At 39.2% G+C, this 22,486-nt stretch overlaps 1 protein-coding gene across 1 annotated transcript in view; it reads right to left on the bottom strand.

Moving 5' to 3' along the window:
- The window catches only part of USP9X (ubiquitin specific peptidase 9 X-linked), a 121,886-nt gene that overhangs the window by 12,250 nt on the left and 87,150 nt on the right, over positions 1-22,486 (bottom strand). Inside the window, exons 32-38 of the mRNA XM_070944225.1 lie at positions 21,503-21,720; positions 18,547-18,737; positions 16,443-16,616; positions 15,671-15,812; positions 14,545-15,295; positions 13,826-13,949; positions 1,234-1,459 (exon numbers count right to left, since the gene is read on the bottom strand). Coding sequence (XP_070800326.1) covers positions 1,234-1,459; positions 13,826-13,949; positions 14,545-15,295; positions 15,671-15,812; positions 16,443-16,616; positions 18,547-18,737; positions 21,503-21,720 — 1,826 coding nt within the window. The remainder of the gene's footprint in view (positions 1-1,233; positions 1,460-13,825; positions 13,950-14,544; positions 15,296-15,670; positions 15,813-16,442; positions 16,617-18,546; positions 18,738-21,502; positions 21,721-22,486) is intronic.

Below are 22,486 nucleotides of genomic sequence, written 5' to 3'. Positions count from 1 at the left end.
TATGCATATAATGTAGACAAATAATAATAATTGTCTGACCAACTATAATCAAACAACCTCTGATTATCTCAGGTCCTTAGCAAAGTCTTGATAGATTGATAAAAAGCCAAATTCAGTTTAAACATCTGGCTAACTGGGCAACCAACCACAATAATGATAATAACATTCCACCTCTTTATCATTACACACACCCCAAATATATATTTGTATATTTGGTTAACTCAAGGCAGTCAACCTAGCTACAGATAGCCCTCGATGTACAACAAAATGAGGCCAAAATTTCCATGCTAAACAATGCAGTTGTTAAGTGAGTTAAGTTGTTAAGCAAATCGCTGCAGCTAAGTGAATTGTGCATTCATTACATAAATTTTGCCTCCCCCATTGACGTTATTTGTTGGGAGCTGGCTGGGAAGGTTATAAATGGTGATCACATGACCCGGGACAGTACAACTATGATAAAATATATTCCAACTGCCAAGTGCCCAAATTTTGATCATGTGACCACTGAGAAAATGCAACGGTCATAAATGTGAATAATATAAAGCCATTTTTCCCCAGTACCATTGTAACTTTGAACAGTCACTAAACAATCGGTTGTAAGTCAAGGACTACCTGTAATAGTCCTGCCTCCTATTTTCCCCACAACTTAAGTGATTATCTCTCCCTCTCCAAGCTAAATCAGCTAAATATTAAGCAGATATCAACTGCCAGTAATATTCAGGAAGTTAATATAGGTAATTCTTGACTTACAACCATCCAACAAATTTTGAGCCCAAAATTTCTGTTGCTAAGCAAGATATTTTTTAAGTGAGTTTTATCCAATTTTACGACCTTTCTTGCCACAGTTGTTAAGTGAATCATTGCAGTTGGTAAATTAATAATATGGTTGTTAAGTGAATCTGGCTTTCTCATTGACTTGCAAAAGGGGATCACATGATCCTGGGACAATGCAACCATCAAATATGAGTCAGTTGCCAAGCATCTGAATTTTAATCACATAACCATGGGGATGCTACAACAGTTGTAAGTGTGGAAAAACAGCCATAAATAACTTTTTTCAGTGCCATTGTAACTTCGAACGGTCACTAAATGAAGAGTTGTAACTCACGGACTACCTATATAAGCAACATGAATTCATAAACAGTTAACCAACTACGATGCTTTATATCAAAATAGGTTATTATACTATTGTATATAAACTAGTTTTTTTCATATTGCATTTTGGTTGCATACCTGACTAGAAGGTCCAGGTGAAGCAAAAGGAGAAGGACATGGTCCATCTTGTAATGAAAAGTGTGCAATAAATACTATCAATTTTGCAAATGCTCCTCTTACTTCAGCACTAGGGCATTCCAAAAGATATTCAGAGAAGCGATTTGAAACATTGAAAAGTACATTGTGTGCAAACCAAAAACGAACATTCTTGCTATGACGAAGGAGAATGCACAAAGCATCATACCTGAAAAAATATTTAAAAGATATCAATTTCCAGAATATTGAACTATACATATGAATTATAGTTAGTTGCTAATAATAAAAGTAATCAAAATTATTAAGGCATACTAAATATATCAAAGATATAGAATTAATATTATAGAAAATTTGTACTATCAAAGATTTCCTGCTTCTTTTCCTAAAATCCTTCAAATTTCCTTTGCTCCTTTCCCATTTTCTTGTGTTACATTCACTTTGCTAACTATGTTTTAACAATAACTAGAATCCCTACCTAACGAATTTTCTTCAGCATCTTCAAACTCTTGCTTGCATTAACTGTATTTATTGTTCTGTTTTAAGAAACCAAAACCAGAACCTCTGATGGCAGTTAGAACCAAATTCAAAAGAGCCACATTTCAATCTGTATATCATCAGATAAAGCTGTTCAAATGATAGGCAGATTATTTTGAAGTAGATAATATTCAAGTTGCTGATCATGTTAATTGATGATGACAAATTCTTCTTACTATCTTTGCTAATTGTTATGAAACTTTGGCTACATCCTGCTGAAATCATATGGCAATTAAAATATTAGTTTCTTTTGTTTACATCTATGAACCACTAGAGCAAATGGCAGACAGATAAGGGAAAGATTCTTTATACAGTGTCATTCAGTGTGTCTCTTATCTGGCTTGTTAATAAAATGAGTCTCTCGGTTTAAGTGATAAAAGAAATTCTGTGCATACACTCTTTCAATGTCGTTTAGATGGAAGTACAGCTTCCTTATTCTATATATTTCTTAATCTATCTTTTACTTCAAATGTAATAAATATCTCCCAGCATTCACTGATAGCTGGGTTAAGTCTATACTCTGCAGTCAAATTTATTATAATTATGATCCAGATTTTAAAAAAAAACATAAAACATAGTATTTAATGAATCATTTTATATTGTTTACACCTGATAAGCCACAAATATAACAAGCTCAGCAGACTCAAACAATTTATGGTTTATATAGAAAACAAATTTTGAACAAAGCACAGATTTTATATTATGATAATAGATGAGAATTTATGAATAGACAAATATTGGATTATTTAAACATAAATGGGATTATTAATGAGAAACCTGTTCCTTCACACAAAATAAAATGGATTAACAAAAAGAATTATATAACCCTGTGAAAAAATTAACGTACAAAGATTTGTTGAATGCACGAGGAGAGCTAAAATCAAAACAGGAGTTGAACTCCCAGGGTTTACAATTGGATTGGTGGACCTATCTACAGATTCAATCAAAATATAAAAAAGTCAGAGATAGGAAAGGTATAAATGTTGATTTGCAGGAGTTAGATAAGATTTTGATGGGCCAGGAAAAAGGAATGATTTCTAAAAGTTATAAACTATTGATGAGGTTAGAGATTGGCGATGAGATAATAAAGGACACAATGATTGCCTGGGGGGAAATTTTGGATACTCAATTCATCTGGAAAAATGGCAAGAGATTTGGTGGGGGAATATGAAACTAGTAGTTTCTATGGCATACAAAGAAAATATTTACAAGATGCTATATAGATGGCATCTCTCCTCCGATAGAATGGCTAAAATGTTCACTGGACAGTCTGCTGAATGCTGGAAGTGTGGGTTTGAGCGTGGCACTTACTATCACCAATGGTAGACGTGCCCAGAAGCAGTAAAATTTTGGGGAAAAATAAAAAAGTGGCTTAATGAGATTTTAGATCAAGAGATTGAATGGCGACCAGAGACATGCTTGCTCGGCTCCAAACCGGAAAATATTAAAAAAGATTCATGGTATCTTGCGCTACACATTATCACAGTAGCGAGATTAACATATGCTCAATTCTGGAAAAATAAAAATACCCCATCAGAGGAAGCAATTATAAAGAAGATTTTGGATTGTGCGGAAGCAGATAAATTGACGAAAAAACTGAAAGATAGAGACCAAACACAAACATTTTTATCTTGGGAAAAACTATATACTTGGCTATCAAAGAGAAAAATAAAACCCAAACCAGATTAGGAGTTGTATTTATTGAAAAATTTATATTATACAAGTAAAGTGAGGTCGGATAGACCTAAGTGATTTATAAATGTAAATTAGGTTGTTCTATCTCCCTCGGAATATATTATAGATAAACTGTACCGAATATTAAGTTATTAAGGTACTACTTATAGGCATATATGTTATCTGTCTTATTGTTCTGTTTGTCATTTATATGGTGTGTTGTCTTCTTTTTTTATTGATAAATATAAATAAAGATTATTTTAAAAAAAAGAATATTTCTGTGTATATACTGGTTGACACAAGTTGAATGAAAAATAAGTAGGGGAACTATTTCAACAACCAAATTTAAATCAATCCTATATTATGCTATCAATCAAATACAAATAAAACAGATTTAAAATAAAAAATAGGGCTAAAAATAAAAAGAAACTAATACAAATTTTCAGATGTAGGGAGAAGTACATATAGAGGCATGGAACTGTTTGATCGAGAAAGATATAATTAAACAATGATCAGATAGAAGTAACAAATAGAAATCATGTTCTTTTCCAGTCAATTTATTCAGGTTAAGGCAGATAAAATAATCTGGCATTCCCATTGTTAAAGCACTTGCAGAGAAGCAAGCTTTCATTCATGGCCAAGAGAAAAGGGGTGAAACAGATGGACTGGGAAAGAATGATCCAAAGCTGCCAATTCATGAAGCCCAGAAATGCAATGCAATAGCAAAAGAAGAGATAAGAGATTTTCACACCTAGCAACTTGTGAAATTCCCCTGCCACAGGAAAAGAAATAAAGATTTGACAAAGCTGTGGGAATCAAATGCAGAAAAAGTGTTTTTATTGTAAACCGCCCAGAATCATTTAGGCAAGATGGGTGGTGTAGAAATGAGATAGATACAATCATGTGAAAAAGAAAGTGCACCCTTTCTTTTTAACCATGAGTTATATGGTTTTAGTTATCATGCCTAGTCCTTAACAATATTAAAAATAGATAAAATACTGCCTCAATGAACAACTCATGACATATTACACCATGTCATCATTTACCTTACAAAAAGAAAGCCAAAATGGAGAAGCAATGTGTGAAAAACAAAGTACACCTTATGACTCAACAGCTTGTAGAATCACCTTTAGCAGCAATAACTTGAAATAATTGTTTCCCATATAACTTTCTCAGTCTCTCTGAGAAAGACTGAGGAATTTTGTGGAGGAATTTTGGCTCAGTCTTCTTTACAGTATTACTTCAGTTCACTGAGGATTGTGGGATTTGTTGATACACAGCTCTCCTGAAGTTCCACCACAGCATTTCAATCGGCTTGCGGTCTGGACTTTGACTGGGCAATTGCAACACCTTGATTCTTTTCTTTTTCAGCCATTCTGTTGTAGATTTGCTGGTGTGCTTGGGATCATTGTCCTGCTGCATGACCCAATGTCGGCCAAGCTTTAGCTGTCAGGCAGATGGTCTCACATTCTGGAATACTTTGGTATACAGAAGAGTTTATGATCAACTCAATGGCTGCAAAGTGCTCAGGTCCTGTGGCTGCAAAACAAGCCCAAATTATCCCCCCTCTACCACTATCCTTGATGGTTGATATGAGATGTCTGTGCAGATATGCTGTATTTGGTTTTTGTCAAACTTGGCATTCTGCATGAGAGCCAAACATCTCCACTTTGGTCTTGTCTGTCCAAGGGACAGTGTTCCAGAAGTCTTGTATTTTGTTCAGATGCAACTTTGCAAATCTAAGCCATGCTGCCATGTTCTTTTTAGAGAGAAGAGGCTTTCTCCTGGTCACTCTTCCAAACAAACCATACTTGTTCAGTCTTTTTCTAATTGTACTGTCATGAACTTCAACATTTAACATGATAACTGAAGTCTGTAAAGTCTGAGTAGTAACAATTGGATTTTTTTGCAATTTTTCTGAGCACTGCATGGTATGACCTTGGGGTGAATTTATTGGGACATCCATTCCTGGGAAGATTGGCAATTGTCTTGAATGTTTTCTACTTGTGAATAATCTTTCTCATGGTAGAATGATGGACTTCAAATTGTTTGGAAATGGTCTTATAACCTCCCCAAATTGATGGACAGCAGTAATTGCTTCTCTAAGATTGCTGTTGTCTTTCTTCTTTGGCACTGTGTTAACACACCTCAATGCTGGAGACCAACAAACTCCTAAAACTTTGGCTTTTATAGAGATAGTCATATTTGCTGATGATCAATTGATCAAGGACACTAGATTAGCAGCACTTGGCTGCTACTTAGCTTCTTCATTCCTATAGAAGCAATAAAGATGTACTTCATTTTTCACATATAGCTTTTCCATTTTGGTTTCTTTTTGTAAAATAAATGATAACATTGGGTAATATGTCATGTGTTGTTGTTCATATAAGGTTGTATTTACCTACTTTTAAGAATCACTAAGGACCAGACAATTTTTATTATGTTCTGATACATAAAACCATAGAACTCAAAGAGATGTACTTTCTTTTTCACATGACGATAGACAGACAGACAGGCAGGCAGACAGACCATGCCATCCAAAATGACTCCACTTGAGAGTTTGGGCATTTACCTCAAGGGCACTGCTGAACTAATTGTATACAACCTTAAATTAATTATATACATGCCCAAGGACTGGGCTGATGATAGAATTGACCACAAAATAGTTGTCCCTCTATGGTAGTGAAGCTTTTGTGGCCCATCGTCTGCCACTAGAGATAGCTGCAGAGTCAGAAGAGGAGGAGGTTGAGGGAGAGCCTGGGCCAGCTTCGGAGCCTTTGGAAGGCTCTGATAAGGAAACGGCATCAGAGACAGAGGCAGAGACAGGGCCTTCTGTCCTCCCCCAGGTGGATCAGCAGTCTTCAGGGGAGGAACAGATGGGGTCCATCTCAGATGCGCGTATGCGCAGAGAAAATGAGAGTTGAGCAAAGGAAACCAGGGAGAGGCAGACACAGACAATAGCCAGCCCCTCCCTGGCTGGGAAATAAATAGGAGGGGTTTGGGAGTGGCTGGTTGTCACAGACAGCCGTTCGTTTCTAGTATACAAGCAATTCGGATTTCTTGGATAAACCCAGGTTTGCTGGGACTAATTACGTTTGCTTTTTTTTTGTTTATCCCTGTGAATAAGAGACTGTGACTGCCCTGTTGTAAAAGAGGGTTTGTTTTACTCATCAGTAAACATCACTTCTTGTGAAGGCTGGGTCCGAATAGAAGCAGTCGGGTGGGTGAGCAATGAATAAACCATTGTGTCACTGTCCTTCACCAAGGCTGAATACATTTCAGGTAGTAAAACTAATTGCCAAGCCACACAGTTTACAAATTGCTAGAGGATTTTGTTATTACTGAATCCAAATGTTTAGAAATGCTTGAGGAAAATACACTGAATAGTCTTTATGAAAACAAAAAGATTAATTCAAGAGTAAAGTATATTGACACCAAATGGCACTATGCATAGATGTACAAAGGCAAGGACTTGTCAGTGTCCATAACTGTGCCACAGAACAAATGAGATACAATGTGCTGATAAAGTCATCACCCTGAGATCAGTTCCAGATGACTGGGGGTTTAGGGTCCCTGTTTTAAAGGGATACTGGAGTTTGCTTCATCGTTCCGCACTTATGAGCCCTTTACTCATTAAGTCAAATGGTAAGAGATATATACAAAAGTTCTTTACACACTGTGGAAGTATCTGTTTCTCACCTGGCCTATTAATATAATGAATTTCTATGTGTGAAGAGACGAGGTGTTGGACTTACCGTGAACGCCGTTTCTCCGGGGGCTGCGGAGTGGGTCAGGAGTGGGATGATCCAGTTGGTCTGGCCAGTCATTGAGTCGAATAGTTTTGGCCACACCTCCTCGTGCCTCCGTCGCCTCCAGGTTTGTTTGACGAAGCGAGATCTAAAAGACAGCCTCTGCTAAGAGTTAGCAAGAAGTTGTGGAAGAGTCGCAGGCGGGAGGGGCTGACACACTCCGCAGCCCCCGGAGAAACGGCGTTCACGGTAAGTCCAATGCCTCTTCTCCCAGAAGGCTGCGGAGTGGGTCAGGAGTGGGACACACCCAAGCTCGTCAGCCCTACAGGTGGGAAGCCTGTGAACTAGGAGGCCTCGAGGCCCGGTGTACCTGTTGGAGTACTCTCCTGCTGAAAGAAGCCTCCGCAGATGTGAAGACATCCAAACGATAGTGCTTAATGAATGGAACAGGAGTAGTCCAGGTAGCTGCCCGGCAAATTTCCTCGAGGGAGGCCTGTGTGGCCCAAGCAGCGGTGGTAGCTGCACTGCGAGTGGAGTGAGCAGTGACATGCCTCAGAGAAGGAATAGACTGTGCTTCATATGCCCGGGCAATGCAAGCCCGGATCCAGCGACCTATGGTGGCCGAAGATACCTTAGATCCCAACGAGGCGGGTTGAAATGATACAAATAGTGCCTCAGAGCATCTGGAAGTGGCAGTCCGTGAGATGTAGATCTTAATAGCTCTGCGGACATCTAGTGTGTGCCATTTGTGTTCCAGTGGGTGAGCTGGTCTGGGGCAGAAATTTGGAAGAATAATTTCCTGTTCCCGATGGAATCGGGAGTTAATTTTTGGAACAAAGGACGGGTCCAATCGGAGGACCACTCTGTCCGTGTGGATGATACATAGGTCAGGTCGGATGGAGAGGGCCGCCAGCTCCGAAATGCGCCGGGCGGAAGTAATTGCCACCAAGAAGGCTACCTTTAGTGAAAGGTACCTGAGGCTCAATGTGCGTAAAGGCTTGAATGGTGGTTCGATGAGGGCCTTTAGTACTTGTGGTAAGTCCCAGGAGGGATACCGGTGAACTACTGGGGGACGGAGATTCCGAACCCCACATAAAAACCTGTGAATGGATGGATGATGAGACAGCGGTGCTCCGTCCCTGGGTGACAGTACCGTGGAGAGCGTGGCAACATGGCGTTTAAGTGTGTTGAGCGCCAGTCCCTTACAGAAGCCATCGTGGAGGAACTCCAGGACTTGCGGAACAGAAGCTGAAAGGGAATTAATCTCGCGCGCAGAGCACCAAGAAATAAATACCTTCCAGGTGATATTGTAGAGTCTGATGGTGGACTGTCTCCTGTCCGCCTGCATGACTCGAATGACGTCCTCGGAATAGAGTGCCTCTCTCAGAAGGAGCCTCTCAATCGCCAGGCGGTCAGATTGAGCCATTGGGGCTCCAGGTGGTTGACTGCCCCCTGGCTGAGTGACACCCTCTCGGGTGGAAACCGCCAAGGACGCGCTATCGAGAGGGCCACTAGGTCCGAGAACCAAGGCCTCCTCGGCCAGTGGGGGGCGATGAGAATTACGTCCGCTTCCTCCGCTAGTATCCTGCGTATCACTCATGGGATTAATGCTAGAGGTGGAAACGCATAGAGGAGCCCCGGTGGCCAGGGGCAATGGACAGTGTCCGTGTCCTCCGCTCCCGGCAATGGGTAGCGAGTGATAAAACGTGGAAACTGAGCGTTCACTGATGTGGTGAACAGATCCACTTGAGGTTGTCCGAATCGGTGACAAGTGTCTTGGAAGAGACCGGAGTGGAGATGCCACTCCGACGGTTCCACCATGGTGCGACTGAGGAAGTCCGCCTGGAGGTTGTCCTTGCTGGCGATGTGATCCACCCTGAGCAAGAGGAGGTGAGCCTCCACCCACGTCCCGACCTTGAGAGCCTCCAGCATTAGTGTCTTGGACCTCGTCCCTCCTTGGCGATTTACGTGGGCTTTCGCCGCAACGTTGTCGGTAAGTATTAAAATATGGTGGCCCGGTATGGTTGGTTGGAAGGTCCGAAGGGCCATGTAAATTGCTCGAAGCTCTAGCAGATTGATGTTGTACTGCATCTCGTTGGGAGGACCAACGACCCTGAGCTACTTGCTCATCCAGGTGCGCTCCCCATCCTTGGAGGCTGACATCTGTCGTAATGACTATTGGGCGAATGTCTGTGAATACACATCCCTTGTCCAGGGCTGGGGATATCCACCAGCGTAATGACCGGCGAACCAACAGAGGCACCCTCAGCTTGGTACGGGAAGCAGCAGTCTTGTTCCATTGATATGGTAGCAGGAGCCATTGGAGACTGCGTGCATGGAGCTGGCCCCAAGGCACAATATTTATGCAAGATTCCAGTTTCCCTAACAGTTTAGAGAGGGCGAGTTTGGACATCATTGGCTCCAGGAGGATTTGACCGATGAGTAGTCTGAGATTGTCTCTCCTCTCGTGAGAGAAGAACACTTGTCCCGCCTGGGTGTCGATTATTGCCCCAAGGTGTGTTAAGCGGGTTCGGGGTTCCAATTGGCTCTTGGGTAAGTTGACTAAGAACCAGTGTTCCCATAGGACCTGCAAGGTTAGTTGTAGGTCGGCTAGCACCCATGGAAGGGTGGGGGCCTGAACTAATATGTTGTCCAGGAAGGCTTGAAGCCGTACTGGGACGGAGAGTAAGTGCGCCACCAGGGCCGCTAAGACCGTTGTGAAGCTGCGCGGTGCCGATGCCAGGCTGAATGGGAGGGCACAATATTGAAGGTGTTGCCCCACGTAGCTGAATCTGAGATAACGCTGGTGGGCCGGCGAGATAGGGATATGTAGGTAGGCCTCGGAGAGGTCTACGGAAGCTAGGAAGTCTCCCGCCCTGATCCCCTTTAGGTGGGTATTTAGTGATTTTAAGTTGAGTATCGCTCTACAGCCCCCAGAGCACTTCGGCACCATAAAAAGGATTGAGTAATATCCCTGTCTCCATTGGGCGGGGGGAACCTCCTCCACAGCCTTGAACTCTAAGAGATGTTGGATAGCAAGCTCCATGAGTCTGCACTTGTGAAGGGAGTTGGAGACAGGGCATGGTACAAAGCGGTTCGGGGGGTGGAAAGGAATTCCAACGGAAGTCTGAATTCGATGGTATGGAGGACCCATGGGTCGGTCGTGATGTGGGCCACCTGTCCACAAAGAGGCTCAGCCTGCCTCCTATGGGGGGAGTGGGAATTGAGTCATTTCTGACGACGGAACTGGCGATTGCCAGTTCCGCAAAATGGCCGTTTTGAAGGGGCGTATGACTTTGGCTTGTCCCGAAAGGAACCCCTGTCCTGTTGGCAAAAGGAGCCCTGGGAATAAGGGTGTTGGCTAGAGCGCTCCAGGGGAAAGTATCGGGCAGACTGTCTGCGGTAGTATGGGGTTGCCCTGTGATCCGCTCTTCTAGTGGCGGAAGGCAAAACCTTCTTCCTGTCCTTGTCCTCAACTAATAAAGGTTCGAGGGAGTCACCAAATAACTTAGACCCTGTCTACGGGGCTGATGCGAGTCGCCATTTGGCTTTTAGGTCGGCTGGCCATTGGCGCAACCATAATAGGTGTCGCGAGGTGACTGATGATGCCATTGCTCTAGATGCATATTTGGCAACGTTGAGAGTGGCATCGGAGGCAAATTGAGTGGCTGCAATGATTTTATTAAGGTCCTGGTGGACCCGACCTCTTGGGCGGGTAAACGTGATTGCAGCTGTTGCAGCCATAGTAGTGAGGAACGGGTGAAGAAAGAGGCCGCAGTTGCGGCCTGTATTGCCCAGGCTGAAGCCTAGTGTTTTTTCTTAAAGGACAGGTCAAATTTCCTGTCCCCAGGCTTAAGGCCCTCAGACGTGTCACCCGAGATATAGGGGGAAGGAGAGGAAAGGGCAACCATAGGGCCATCCACAGAGGGTACCTGTAGAATGGTGGTCAGCGAAGGATCCATATTGTAATTGCGACGATCAGTGCCGCTGGGCGTGAGAGATGACGGATTGGACCATTGTTTTCGGACCACGTCCGTGAACAGCTTGGGTGCCAGGATGAAAAGCTGTTCGGCAACTGGTTTGGAAAAGATACCATGGCCGGTTGAAGTTGAAGCAGAATCAGTAGTGGGATCCAAGAGGCCTGAGGTGACTTTCGTTTTGTGCAGCAGTGACTTGAAGAGTCCCTGAGGAAATAGGACCATGAAGGCTGGAACATCCGGGGGAGCACCTTCGTCATCTGAGAGATCATTATCTCTCTGTGGCTTGTCATCCAGGCCGAGGTCAGCGCTGCCCCTAGATTTCATTGGGGACCTATCAGGGGATCCAGTGAGGCTGGCAGAAGGCGAAACTCGGGTGCGTCGTGAATGAAGGCTTTCCGAACCCACAGAAGCTGAGCGGTGTTCCTGTATGGTCGCTGCATGTGAGATGGCCCTGGCAATCAAATTTTGGACTACCTCAGGCAGATCTTACAATTCCAATGCGTTAGAACGCTGGGTAGGTGGTGGTGCAGGTAGTTCCTGAAGGGTAATTGCGCAAGCGAAGGGGTCCCCCTTATTCTGGTTCTTGGAAGGTGGAGAATCAGAACATTGCTGGTCAGGTCTCTCTGGGGACAAAGCTCTGGAGAACTCAAGGTTATCATTGGCGTCCTGGTCAATAGAACTAGAGCGGGCACTTGCAGTGGAAACCTCAAGATCAGCTCTCTCCCTTTCTGCTTGCAAATATTGTTGCTCCAGTGCCCTTTGGCGACACTGGAGGTCTTTAATTTCAGTCTGCGATTGGGTAGATTTTTTGCCGGAAGCAGACTTGGAAGTGGCCTTGCGGCTAGTCTCAGTCTTGTTGTCAGATGACCGTTCCGCCATTGAGAAGCTGGCTACAAGGACGAGGGCAATAGCCTGCGCTCCTGATGAACAATGGGCGGCTTCTCCAGGTATCTGGACACACCATTACCAGAGGGGCTAATGAATGGTCTAAAGCAAACTGCAGTGGCAAAATTGTAATTAATTTTTTTTTAAAATGGCCGCCTGAGGTGGAGAGGTGGTAACAAAATGGCCGCCCCAAAAGAAGCAAAGTGGCCGCCCACGGTGAGTCTACTCACCGTGTCTTGAAATGGCCGCTCCGGAATTCGGCTTGACCGCCCAGTCTCAAAAGGCTACATTGGCCGCCAACAACAGCAAGGTAAGAACCCCTTGAATATGGAGTGAACTCCATTGGTAGGAGTGCTACAGCCTTTGTGATCGCGCTAGTAAGAAATGGCCGCCGGAACGTCAATTCAAAATGGCGACCGTTGGCGCGATATTGGAGGCGCGATTATGGCCGCTGCTGGTGAAGTTCCAGTGGCTATCGGCTGAGGGAATGGCTGACGAATCGAATCGGCTGCTGGTGCTGCAAAAATAGCCGTCACTTAATTGCAAGCGGCGAAGCGATGGGAGCGCTAGCACCAATCAGCTGTGGAGCGGGTGGGCGGCGTTGGCGGCATTTTCAGCCTAAAACTGAAGTGGCCAGCTCGCACAGCGCAAAAATCTCAATCTTCAAATTTGAAGCAAAAATAACGTTGACAGTGTGTCAGGAGTGAGAAGACTCGAAATTCCGTCTGATCAGATAACTGAGTCGAATAAAACTGGAGGCGACGGAGGCACAAGGAGGCGTGGCCAAAACTATTCAACTCAATGACTGGCCAGACCAACTGGATAATCCCACTCCTGACCCACTCCTCAGCCTTCTGGGAGAAAAGGGAAATTCTCTCTTAAGATGTAATTTATAGACAAGAAAAGCACCACTTATTCTATTTCTCTATCTTTTACTTCAAATATAATGAAAAACTATTAGTGTTCAGTGATAGATGGGTGCAATTATACTGTGCATCCAAGGAAACTATATTATGAATATTTTTCTTTTTGAATGGCATTTGTTGTTACTCACCTACTTTCTATTGTTTTAGCTCTTTGCAAATGCTCAGAAACATGCCCGCTAACAAGAGATCCTGAGTTAATATATACAACTGACTAGGCAGTAGTTAAAATAATAGGGAAAACAGCCATTTATCCCACCACTAGACATATGTAAACAGTATATGTTCTAGACACTAAGAAGAGGCATGTCAAGCACATGCTCTCTATATCTCTGGAACTTACTGGTCTGTTGCAGAATACACATTTGATAGATGCTAATATGTAATGAACAGAAATATTCATTCTCTTATTGCCATTAGCCATAAAGGCTACTAGGTAATTCAAAGCCAGTGTATCACAGTCTGATTTGAGTGACAGGGCTGATGTAAAAACAAAGTTGAATACTAAGAGGTTCTGGAAAGGACAGAAAAAAAGTCCTAATACATTATGCATTATTAGAAAAACATATATTAACCCTAACTTTACAATTTTTTTTGGTTTTACTGTCCATTTTGTCCCCTTCTGTTTAATCATGTCCGATTTTGGACACAAGAAGTCCCTGCAGTTTTCCTGGCAAAGTTTTCAAGAAGTGATTTGCCATTGTCTTCTTCTTTTTACTAAAATGGTATTGACTGATTAGCAAAATACTAATACTAAAATACTATCATATGAGAACTACACTAAAACACTGAAGGTATAACTAATGAATACTTTTAAGTGAAAATTTACCAATCACTGGCAGGACCACGAACTATTTTCTTTGTGTGAAATCCTGTGGTAAACAGAAATCTAGCAGCAAGTTGAACACTTATCATTGTAATTTCTTCTGCTTCAGGCAGTAAATGATCTTGTCCTAAAAAGAAAATGTAGAACATTGTAATTGAACGTGTAAGCACTGAAATCTCAAAGGTCAGCCTGTCTCAAAATACTTCTTAAATCAATCAACTTCAAGTGTTTTTTTCAGCAATACTGCCTGATACCTAAAATATACTTTGTGCATGCATTTCAGTCAGTTTTGACTCCTGATGACTACCAAATTAGTCCCTGCAGTTTTCCTGGCAAAGATTTTTGGAAGTGGTTTGCCACTGATTCATTCCTAGGGCTGAGAGTGATTGGCCCAAGGTCACCCCATTGGCTTTGTGCCTAAAATGGGACTAGAACTCATGGTTTCCTGGTTTCTATATCTAACTGGCTCTCCAAGAACAATTAAGCATCTTACTTAGCCTTTTGTCTTCCAAGATGAACATGGAAGATAATGATCATAAGAAAGATATCCATAGTGTATTGAAAATAAATTTAGTAAACATTTTAAAATTAATCCCAAGGAAAAATTGTAAGATATACTGAAAATATTAAAAATTAAATCCAGGGATCTGAAAAACGTTAAATACTTTCTATTTTTATATAACAATGTAATTAATTTTCACTAGGAATATCCAAAAACTTACCGGGAGGGGGATTTAGGTAGACACTGTTACATGTCAGCAATTTTTTTACAAACTGAAAATATTCCAGGCTGTACTGCATTCGGTTATGCATGAATTGTACATTTTGTTTTCGTACACTCCGTTCAATTGCAGATGGCATTTTAATTTGATGGGGTTTAGTGGTCATTGCAAGTTCCGAAATATATTTTATAAGCTCATTGTCTTTCTCTACTGTGTCCATGCGTTCATAAAAAAGAATGTAAGCATTCCACCACCTCTTCTGACGTCTGTAGGACATCCGTTTCATCATATGATCAAATACTTCTCCCATGTATTCTCCACCAAAACACTGATTTTTCATTTCTTCATCATCATCCATTTTGCATTCAGTTACATCACCATCATCAAATTTATACCATCTGTTTTTCTCACCATCTCCTCCATTTCTTTGAATAATGTAAGAGTAATAATGTCCACCACTGGCTTGACCACTGTGCACCAATACACCCACTAGTCTGTATTTTGTACTTCCAGAATGTTCATTTTCTGATTGTTCATTCTGTATTAGTTGGTTTTCAGGATTTACATCATCCCCTTCTAATTTAGCTACTCCTGCCACAGTATAAGGTTCCATATCCAACTCACGGGGAAACTCAAAATAATCATTGAACTTGATTGCACATTCCCTTTCCCAGTCATAGTCAAATCGTTTTAGCTGGATGGCGAGAACTGGAGGCAGTTTTTTAATCAGCAAGCGTTTCACTGTATCAACCTGGAAAATAAACAGTTATTTCTGTGAATTATCAAAAGCAACGAATTCTAAGTAAAACTATAATCATTTTTCTTGACCAAACTGCTATAATCAACTCTCTGCTCATATAAACACATTTTAAATAACATGATTAAGGAAGTGATGGCCATATATGGTACCAAATTCATGATATGTACCAAACTTCGTAATTAAAAAAATGAAGATATTGGCCATCATCATTCTAAAAAATATTATAAAATTCTGACTAAAATATGAATAGTAGCTCTCAATTCTCTTACAAAATAAAAATCTACATTGTTCTATTACTGACCAATGACAGTTGCTACTGAAGTCAAACAAATCTAGAGCTTTGTTCTAAAGGAAGGCCAAAATTACCTTCTTGTTGCATTTTTCACAGTGATATGCATTTGCACCTTCTAGTAAGTCTCCTTTGACATATTGTTCCAAGGAGTCAAGTAGATTTTGGTGATTTCTTATATCTACATTCAGTGTTGTAAAAGATTCTTCACATTCATATCTGTAAAGATAGAAAAATAATTTAATTTTGCTAAATGAATTATTGAATAAATATCTTTTATTATTAAGCAACATAATTTTAGGAATAAAATAAAATGTATACTGAAAACTTAAAATATATACTTAGAATAGAATAGAATAATTTAGTCTGACAACTGCAATTATAAATCAAAAGCTACCCACTGGATAAATGGCAGCATTGCATTGTTATTTTTTTTATGTAGAAAGTTTAATAAAAGTTGAAAAACAGTTAGAAGCTTCCATTTTGATTTTTTATTTAGAAACAAGGAAGCTCAAAGACAAACTATTACTGTACATATGGCTTTTCAATATGATTTTATCAATGGCAGAAAAGAATAGCTGTAAAGGCTTCCTGTCTATATAGCCATATAAGATGTATGAACAAGTATCAACAAAATCAACCATTGGATCTGGACTAAACCTCAAATGATCAGCAGTATAGAACTCACATGAAAAATTAAATTCAAGGAATTAAAACATTCCAGTATTTTTATTAAAGTTACAGTGTGAGATATTTATACATCACCAGTTTTCAAAACATCATTTAGAATGCTAATACAAGAAGTATACATATTTTATACAATGGCCTATTAGATAACTAAACACATACCTATGAGGGCACCCTTGACAGATTTTCTGATCGGCAAAGGATCCTCCCAAAACTTTACTTAACATTGCTGGATGACCTAAGGCTTTTAAAGCTTCATCTAGACTATCCACCAAAGAATTAAAAAATTCTAAAGCATCATGTTGTTCTCGCAGATTTACAGGTTCACCCCAGAGTCTAGAATAAGAGAGATTTTTCTTTAATAAAATCAGATTTGGGGCAAGTAACATTGCATGGAAATAAATTTAATTGTTTACCCAACTTTAAAAGTTAAAAGATGCATGTTACAGGTACACAATGATCTTCAAATTATATACTGATTCATTTTCAAGGAGGACTAAATTACTGTCACCACCCAAATCAACCTGTTCATTTATGAGATAATGTGATCCTTAAAATAATTAAGGATATAGGACTTAGAGTGGTGACCCTTGACTTCATCCTTTTTTTTTCTTCCTAGAATGCTTCAAGAAAAATGCCAGTGTGTCCATGCTAGGTGTCAAAGGGTAATGTTTCTAGACATATTTCAGGAACAGGAGATGGATATTCTGAGAACTCCATTCCTGTTTCCATAGCTACCTATTTTAAAATATTTTAAAAGAGGAAAATTAAAAGATTTTTCCATTAAAAAAACAAAAGAATAAAACCTTCCTTATCTGACATTCTAAGTTTTTCCCTTTATAGTAAATCTGAAGTGAAAAACAATAAATATGTTGTTAAATTGTATGTACAAAGGTACAAACTTAAGATCCTGTCCCTTTTCCAATAATGAACAGAATTTTCACTGTTTGCCTGGACATGAGAATTTGAGGTCACATAGGAACGAATAGAGGTAGTTATGGCTAAGTTATCCTCTTTGTTAAGCCTCTAAAGAATGATCAATTAAAAATGGTGGTGTCATTAACTATAATGCCTGACACAAATATGCTCATTGCTTATTTGGTATCCTTAAAAGGCTGTATCTAGTGAGATAATTATGTTCAAATAGGTAAAGTGACGTCTCATCTGGATTACTACAGTGTAGTAAATGATGCTGGTTATTCTGCACATTTAACACCGTTATTCTGTGACCTGCATTGTTTCTGGGTACAATTCAAGGTGCTGGTTATCCCCTTTAAAGTTCTTCATGGCTTAGGCCCAGGTTACTTTAGGGACCATCTCTCACCAGTTGTTTCTGCTCATCCGATCCTGTCAGGATGGGCATGCCTCAAATCCAATTGGCCAAAAAATGCCAATTGACAGAGCCTAAAAGACATGCCTTTTCTGTTATTAGTGCCCAACTTGTAGAACATTCTCCCTCTGTGGACTAGAATGGCCCCAACCCTGCTGGCCTTTTGTAAATCGCTAAAGATTTGATTATATCCCTAGGCAGGGATCTGTTTCTTTGTTGTGTTAGTGATTTGGTTTGTTGTTTCTTGTATTTTGAATTTTTATAATGTTTGTTATTATTTCTATTCTATTTTATTTCTGTTTGCCACCATGAGTCATTCATTTAGATGGGCAGCCATATAAATTGGATCAACAAATAAATAAAAATACAGCTCAGATATCTTTTATCCTTGAACATAAGATTGAATCTTTTCGAGAGAACTATAATTGAAAATAATACCTGTGATATTTCAAACAGTAGTTTTTAAGTAAATCAATTATTATTGGTTTGATTTATATTGCTCTCATTTTTATTTATCTTTATTTGAAACATATTTTCTTTATTATATATTCGACAAGACTATAAAACTATAAAACAAAAGCCTGGATTAAATGGGAACATTGTGTTCCCAGTATTCTAAATTCAATCTTGTAATACTTATTTTTGTGCTTTCCATTAAACTTATAGGCAGAAACTTTATTTCCCACTCAAGGATCTTCATACTATGATGGAGCCATTTTGTTGTATCAACAATCTACACCAAGATTTTCTCTGAACTACCCAGTAACTTGTTTTACTTTGAGAAATTTTAGCTTGCTTTCTACATATGTTAGAAGGTTCACATAAAGCTATTATCAATTTAGAAATATAATTAAATTCTCTTAATGATTTATCAAGTGCATGCTGCTTGTAACATATCATAGAAGACATTTCAATAAACATTAATTTCTCATTTACCTGAACTGTTTCCAAAATCCTCTCGGCACATAGTATTGTAATCTAGAAGCTGCTAAGTGGCCAAATATGACCTGGAGATGTCTTAATACACCTATGTTGTACTCTTTTCTGTCTTCTGTTTTACTTAAAGTTGGTTTATCTTCATATGGATGGGGATATCCAAATACTTCATCTCGTGGGTCAACATTGCTCTTAAAAAAGAATCATATATGTATACATGAAGACAACTGCAAAGTAGAGTTTGGTAGCTGGACTTATAATGAACTACCCTTTTGTCACAGGATGATGGAGCTGATGCTCAAGGGACAACTGTCACTCTTGAAGAGAAGGGAATGCCAAAACAATTTTTGCATTCCTTGCAGAGGTGCTTGCTTGTCAATCACATGAATGGACTTCAGATAAATTTGTCAATGCCAATGGTGTTCAAGTGGTGCGCCAATTGTTTTGATATTGCACTCAAGGCACCTATTACTATTGATACTACTTTGTTTTTTGCCACAGTTGTTCTATTCCACCATCACCATTATCATTTCCACCCGTTTTTTAAATACATATTTGGTCAATTCAGGGTGGGGAATATAACTAATACTCTTGTCTATTTTCCCCACAACAATAATCATGTGAAGTGGGTTGGGCTGAGCGACTGTGACTGGCCCAAAGTCACCCAGCTGGATTTTCATATCTAAGGGAACTCACAATTTCCTGGTTTCTAAATCAGCACCTATACAAAACTGCTGATCTGCGTTTGTTTACCAATTATATATTAGCCATAAACATTTTAAAAATGATAATTTTTAAAACATAGATCAAACTTCCCTTCCTTCTTTATAAGGAATTTTCTCCCCTTTCTTTGGAAGGACTCATCACCCGGTGATCAGAAAGAGTCATCATTAATCTAACCATACACGTCTATCCACTATTTTGGGTAGACAAAACAATACAGCTAAGATTACACAAATATATAACCATAGTATTCCTCCAAAAAGCAGACTGCAGCTTTGTGACAGCACTTTTTGAAACGCTGTGTAATCTAATGGTGTAACTGATGAGTCCATCTGTTTATCTTGAATGGGCTAATGAATTTTGAATGAATGAAAGGTAGACATGATATAAGTGCTAATCAGTGAAATCCCTACTCCTAGTACTATTCTTTACCAAGTTAATATTGATTATTTTAGGCCAGAGTTCAAAGTGATGCATTCTCTTTATCCAAGGGATAATGTGGTACCTACTTGACATAGCTCCTAGGTTGTACCATGATAATGGGTTGCTCACAAGGGCATTAACCCTTCATCAATTAAATAACCTGAGATGAATACATTCTGTGCCTCTTATATATAACCAAGTATAGTTTTTCTGCAACATTAAAAATACTAATTCAGAATGAATGCATGCATGCATGTAGAAAATTATTTGCCCTATTAAATTTCTCATCTATTTAAGACAACAAATGCATTCCAGCTTCAAGTTGACAACTGAGACGCCAAAATAAAGTGGCATAATCCTATTGTTTTATGGCTATCTTGTTTTTTGTCCTATAAGTATAGCTTATATGGCTAATGCAAACATATTACGTTATTGAAAACAGCCTGATCCCATGAGTAATTATTAATGTTTTATATACAGATGAATAAAATTTATTTGACAACCATCGTTGGGGGTGGATGGGTGAATAGACATTGTGGACATAACGACAATGCAATCTCTTTCTTGTAAGTCTATTCATATATGTTCAGAAAAGAAATATTGCAATTTAAGTGTACTATATTCAACATGTGTACATTATGGACATCTTTGGATTCTATGCTTATGTACATAGCATGTGCCATATTGGATGTATAAGGCATATTCCTAACTTTGTATGTCTTATCAAGTTGATGCACTGAAATAATTTATTCACTCCTATCTTGTTTCAATAGTCTTTATAATAAGTAATTCAAAATTCTGTTACTTGAAAGAGAAATGTTATTTTTTAATCCAACAAAGTTAGCACTTTACTGAAATCGCCCCATGTAACAGCTCTACTATAATTTGCAAATAGGCAATGTATTCTTTTTTGCAGACAATAATAACCTCAGACAGAATGACAGATCAGAATACAATGAGAAGTACTGAGCTTCAGACTCATTCGCTAAAGTATTATTTGCCAAAATATTGATCCTTGAAATCAAGATCAAACAGTTGACTGACTTGAAAGGTAAGTATAGTTTGCCATAAACGGTAATTAAACTTCTTCTCCTTTCAAGCAAAAATGTGGGAGGGGCATGACAAGGGTTCATAGCACATCACTGTACAGTCTCTTATGTCTTGTTATATTTTTCCATGACCAAAATCATGCTCCTTCATCACTCCAGTATCTTTCCCTTTTTATCTTTTTTAATAATCAGATTTATATCCATAAATGTGTTGTGTCCATACTGTATTGAATGCCATTCAATAAGTTACATCATATTTTGAAACATTAACATAGCTTACAGTTCAGGAAATGCTTGCTCAAAGACAGTATCAGAAAATTATAAGTATCATTCAAGATGTCAAATTTAAAAAGCCACTGTTTGTAAAGAGAGAACATTGAAAGTATTTTAAAGAGCAGACAAATTGTTTGAGCATAATGAATTATAAGAAGTTTAAAAAGATAGGCCACATTTAATGTATTTGAGAAAGCGAGAAAACATCATCAAACTTGTAACAAAGGATATTGTGTTTAAAATTGCTGATATTACTAAGAACTAACATAAAAGCATAGAATGAATTTTTTTTAATTGTTGGTAGTTAAAAACGTATTGCGAAGCGTGTGTATATATATATATATATATATATATATATATATATATATATATATATATATATATATATATATATATATTCAGAATAAAAGCCCTTAATAGTCAGACTTAAAGAACAAAGGAAGCACAGTTGGATACAGTATCATATATTAAGCAAACCGCAGTATTACCTCATCTTGTTTCTCATCTCCAGACATGTCATCATCTACATCACTACCTGTTCCATCAATTGCAAGAATTCCATTCCTGATGGCAGGAATCATATATAATTGCTGAATGACAGAATTCATGTAACAAGTGGCTCCAGCATTTTTAAGCCCTACAAATCCCTTTGGTGGTCGTGGTCCAACAGGTGGCAGATATTCCCATTCTGTGAGTGCTTCACACGCTAGGACAAATTAAACATATTAGACCATTAACAGCTTATAACTCAAAATATACTAGTAGGCTAATTGCTAGCGCTCAAAACTATATTCATAAAATAAGTTTATTTCAAATACAATTCCATTTTACATTTGCATTTTACATGAAAATGTGTAAATTAGGAATTATATTCCTCAGCATCTTATTTCCTAAGTACAAATAGACAAAATAAAATCTACAGTCAAACGAAGCACAAAACTATATAGTAAGCCCCAGAGGTGGGTTCTACTTACCTTTACTACCGGTTTACAGCGGGGCTATGCGCGCGTGTTGCTCACGCGCTCTTCTGCGCATGCACAGAAGCATTTTGATGATGTTGGGGTTGGTGGGCAGAGCCTCCCGCCGGTTTTACTACCGATTCTATAGAACCGGTGTGAACCGGGGACAACCCACCACTGGTAAGCCCTCTTTAAATAATTTATCTGCAAGTTATTTTAAGATGATTTAAGATGACTTGAAAAATTGCTAATTTGTAAAACAATACATTTTAGTTTGCCAAAACTGAATAAAGACTTGGGACAGGATCCCAAAATTAATGTTTCTAGGTTCCTCAAGCACAGGGAACTAATAATACTTTGATCTTTCCTTTTCCAACTGCAATTATTCAAGTCACTGCAACCAGTCACTGAAAGCCTTCGAAGAAGCTCTAATGTAACAATTTAGAACTGAAGCCTCTAAGAATACAGTACCTTTCAGTCCTAACCAGATTTAATCTCTATCTATTACTTTTA

Source organism: Pituophis catenifer, unplaced genomic scaffold (genome assembly GCF_029215685.1).
Source record: "Pituophis catenifer annectens isolate HBS135680 unplaced genomic scaffold, rPitCat1.0.hap2 SCAF_4, whole genome shotgun sequence".
In the NCBI taxonomy this organism is placed as follows: domain Eukaryota; kingdom Metazoa; phylum Chordata; class Lepidosauria; order Squamata; family Colubridae; genus Pituophis; species Pituophis catenifer.
Note: the sequence above shows the minus strand (reverse complement) of the source record. Positions and strands in the feature narration are given on the sequence as shown.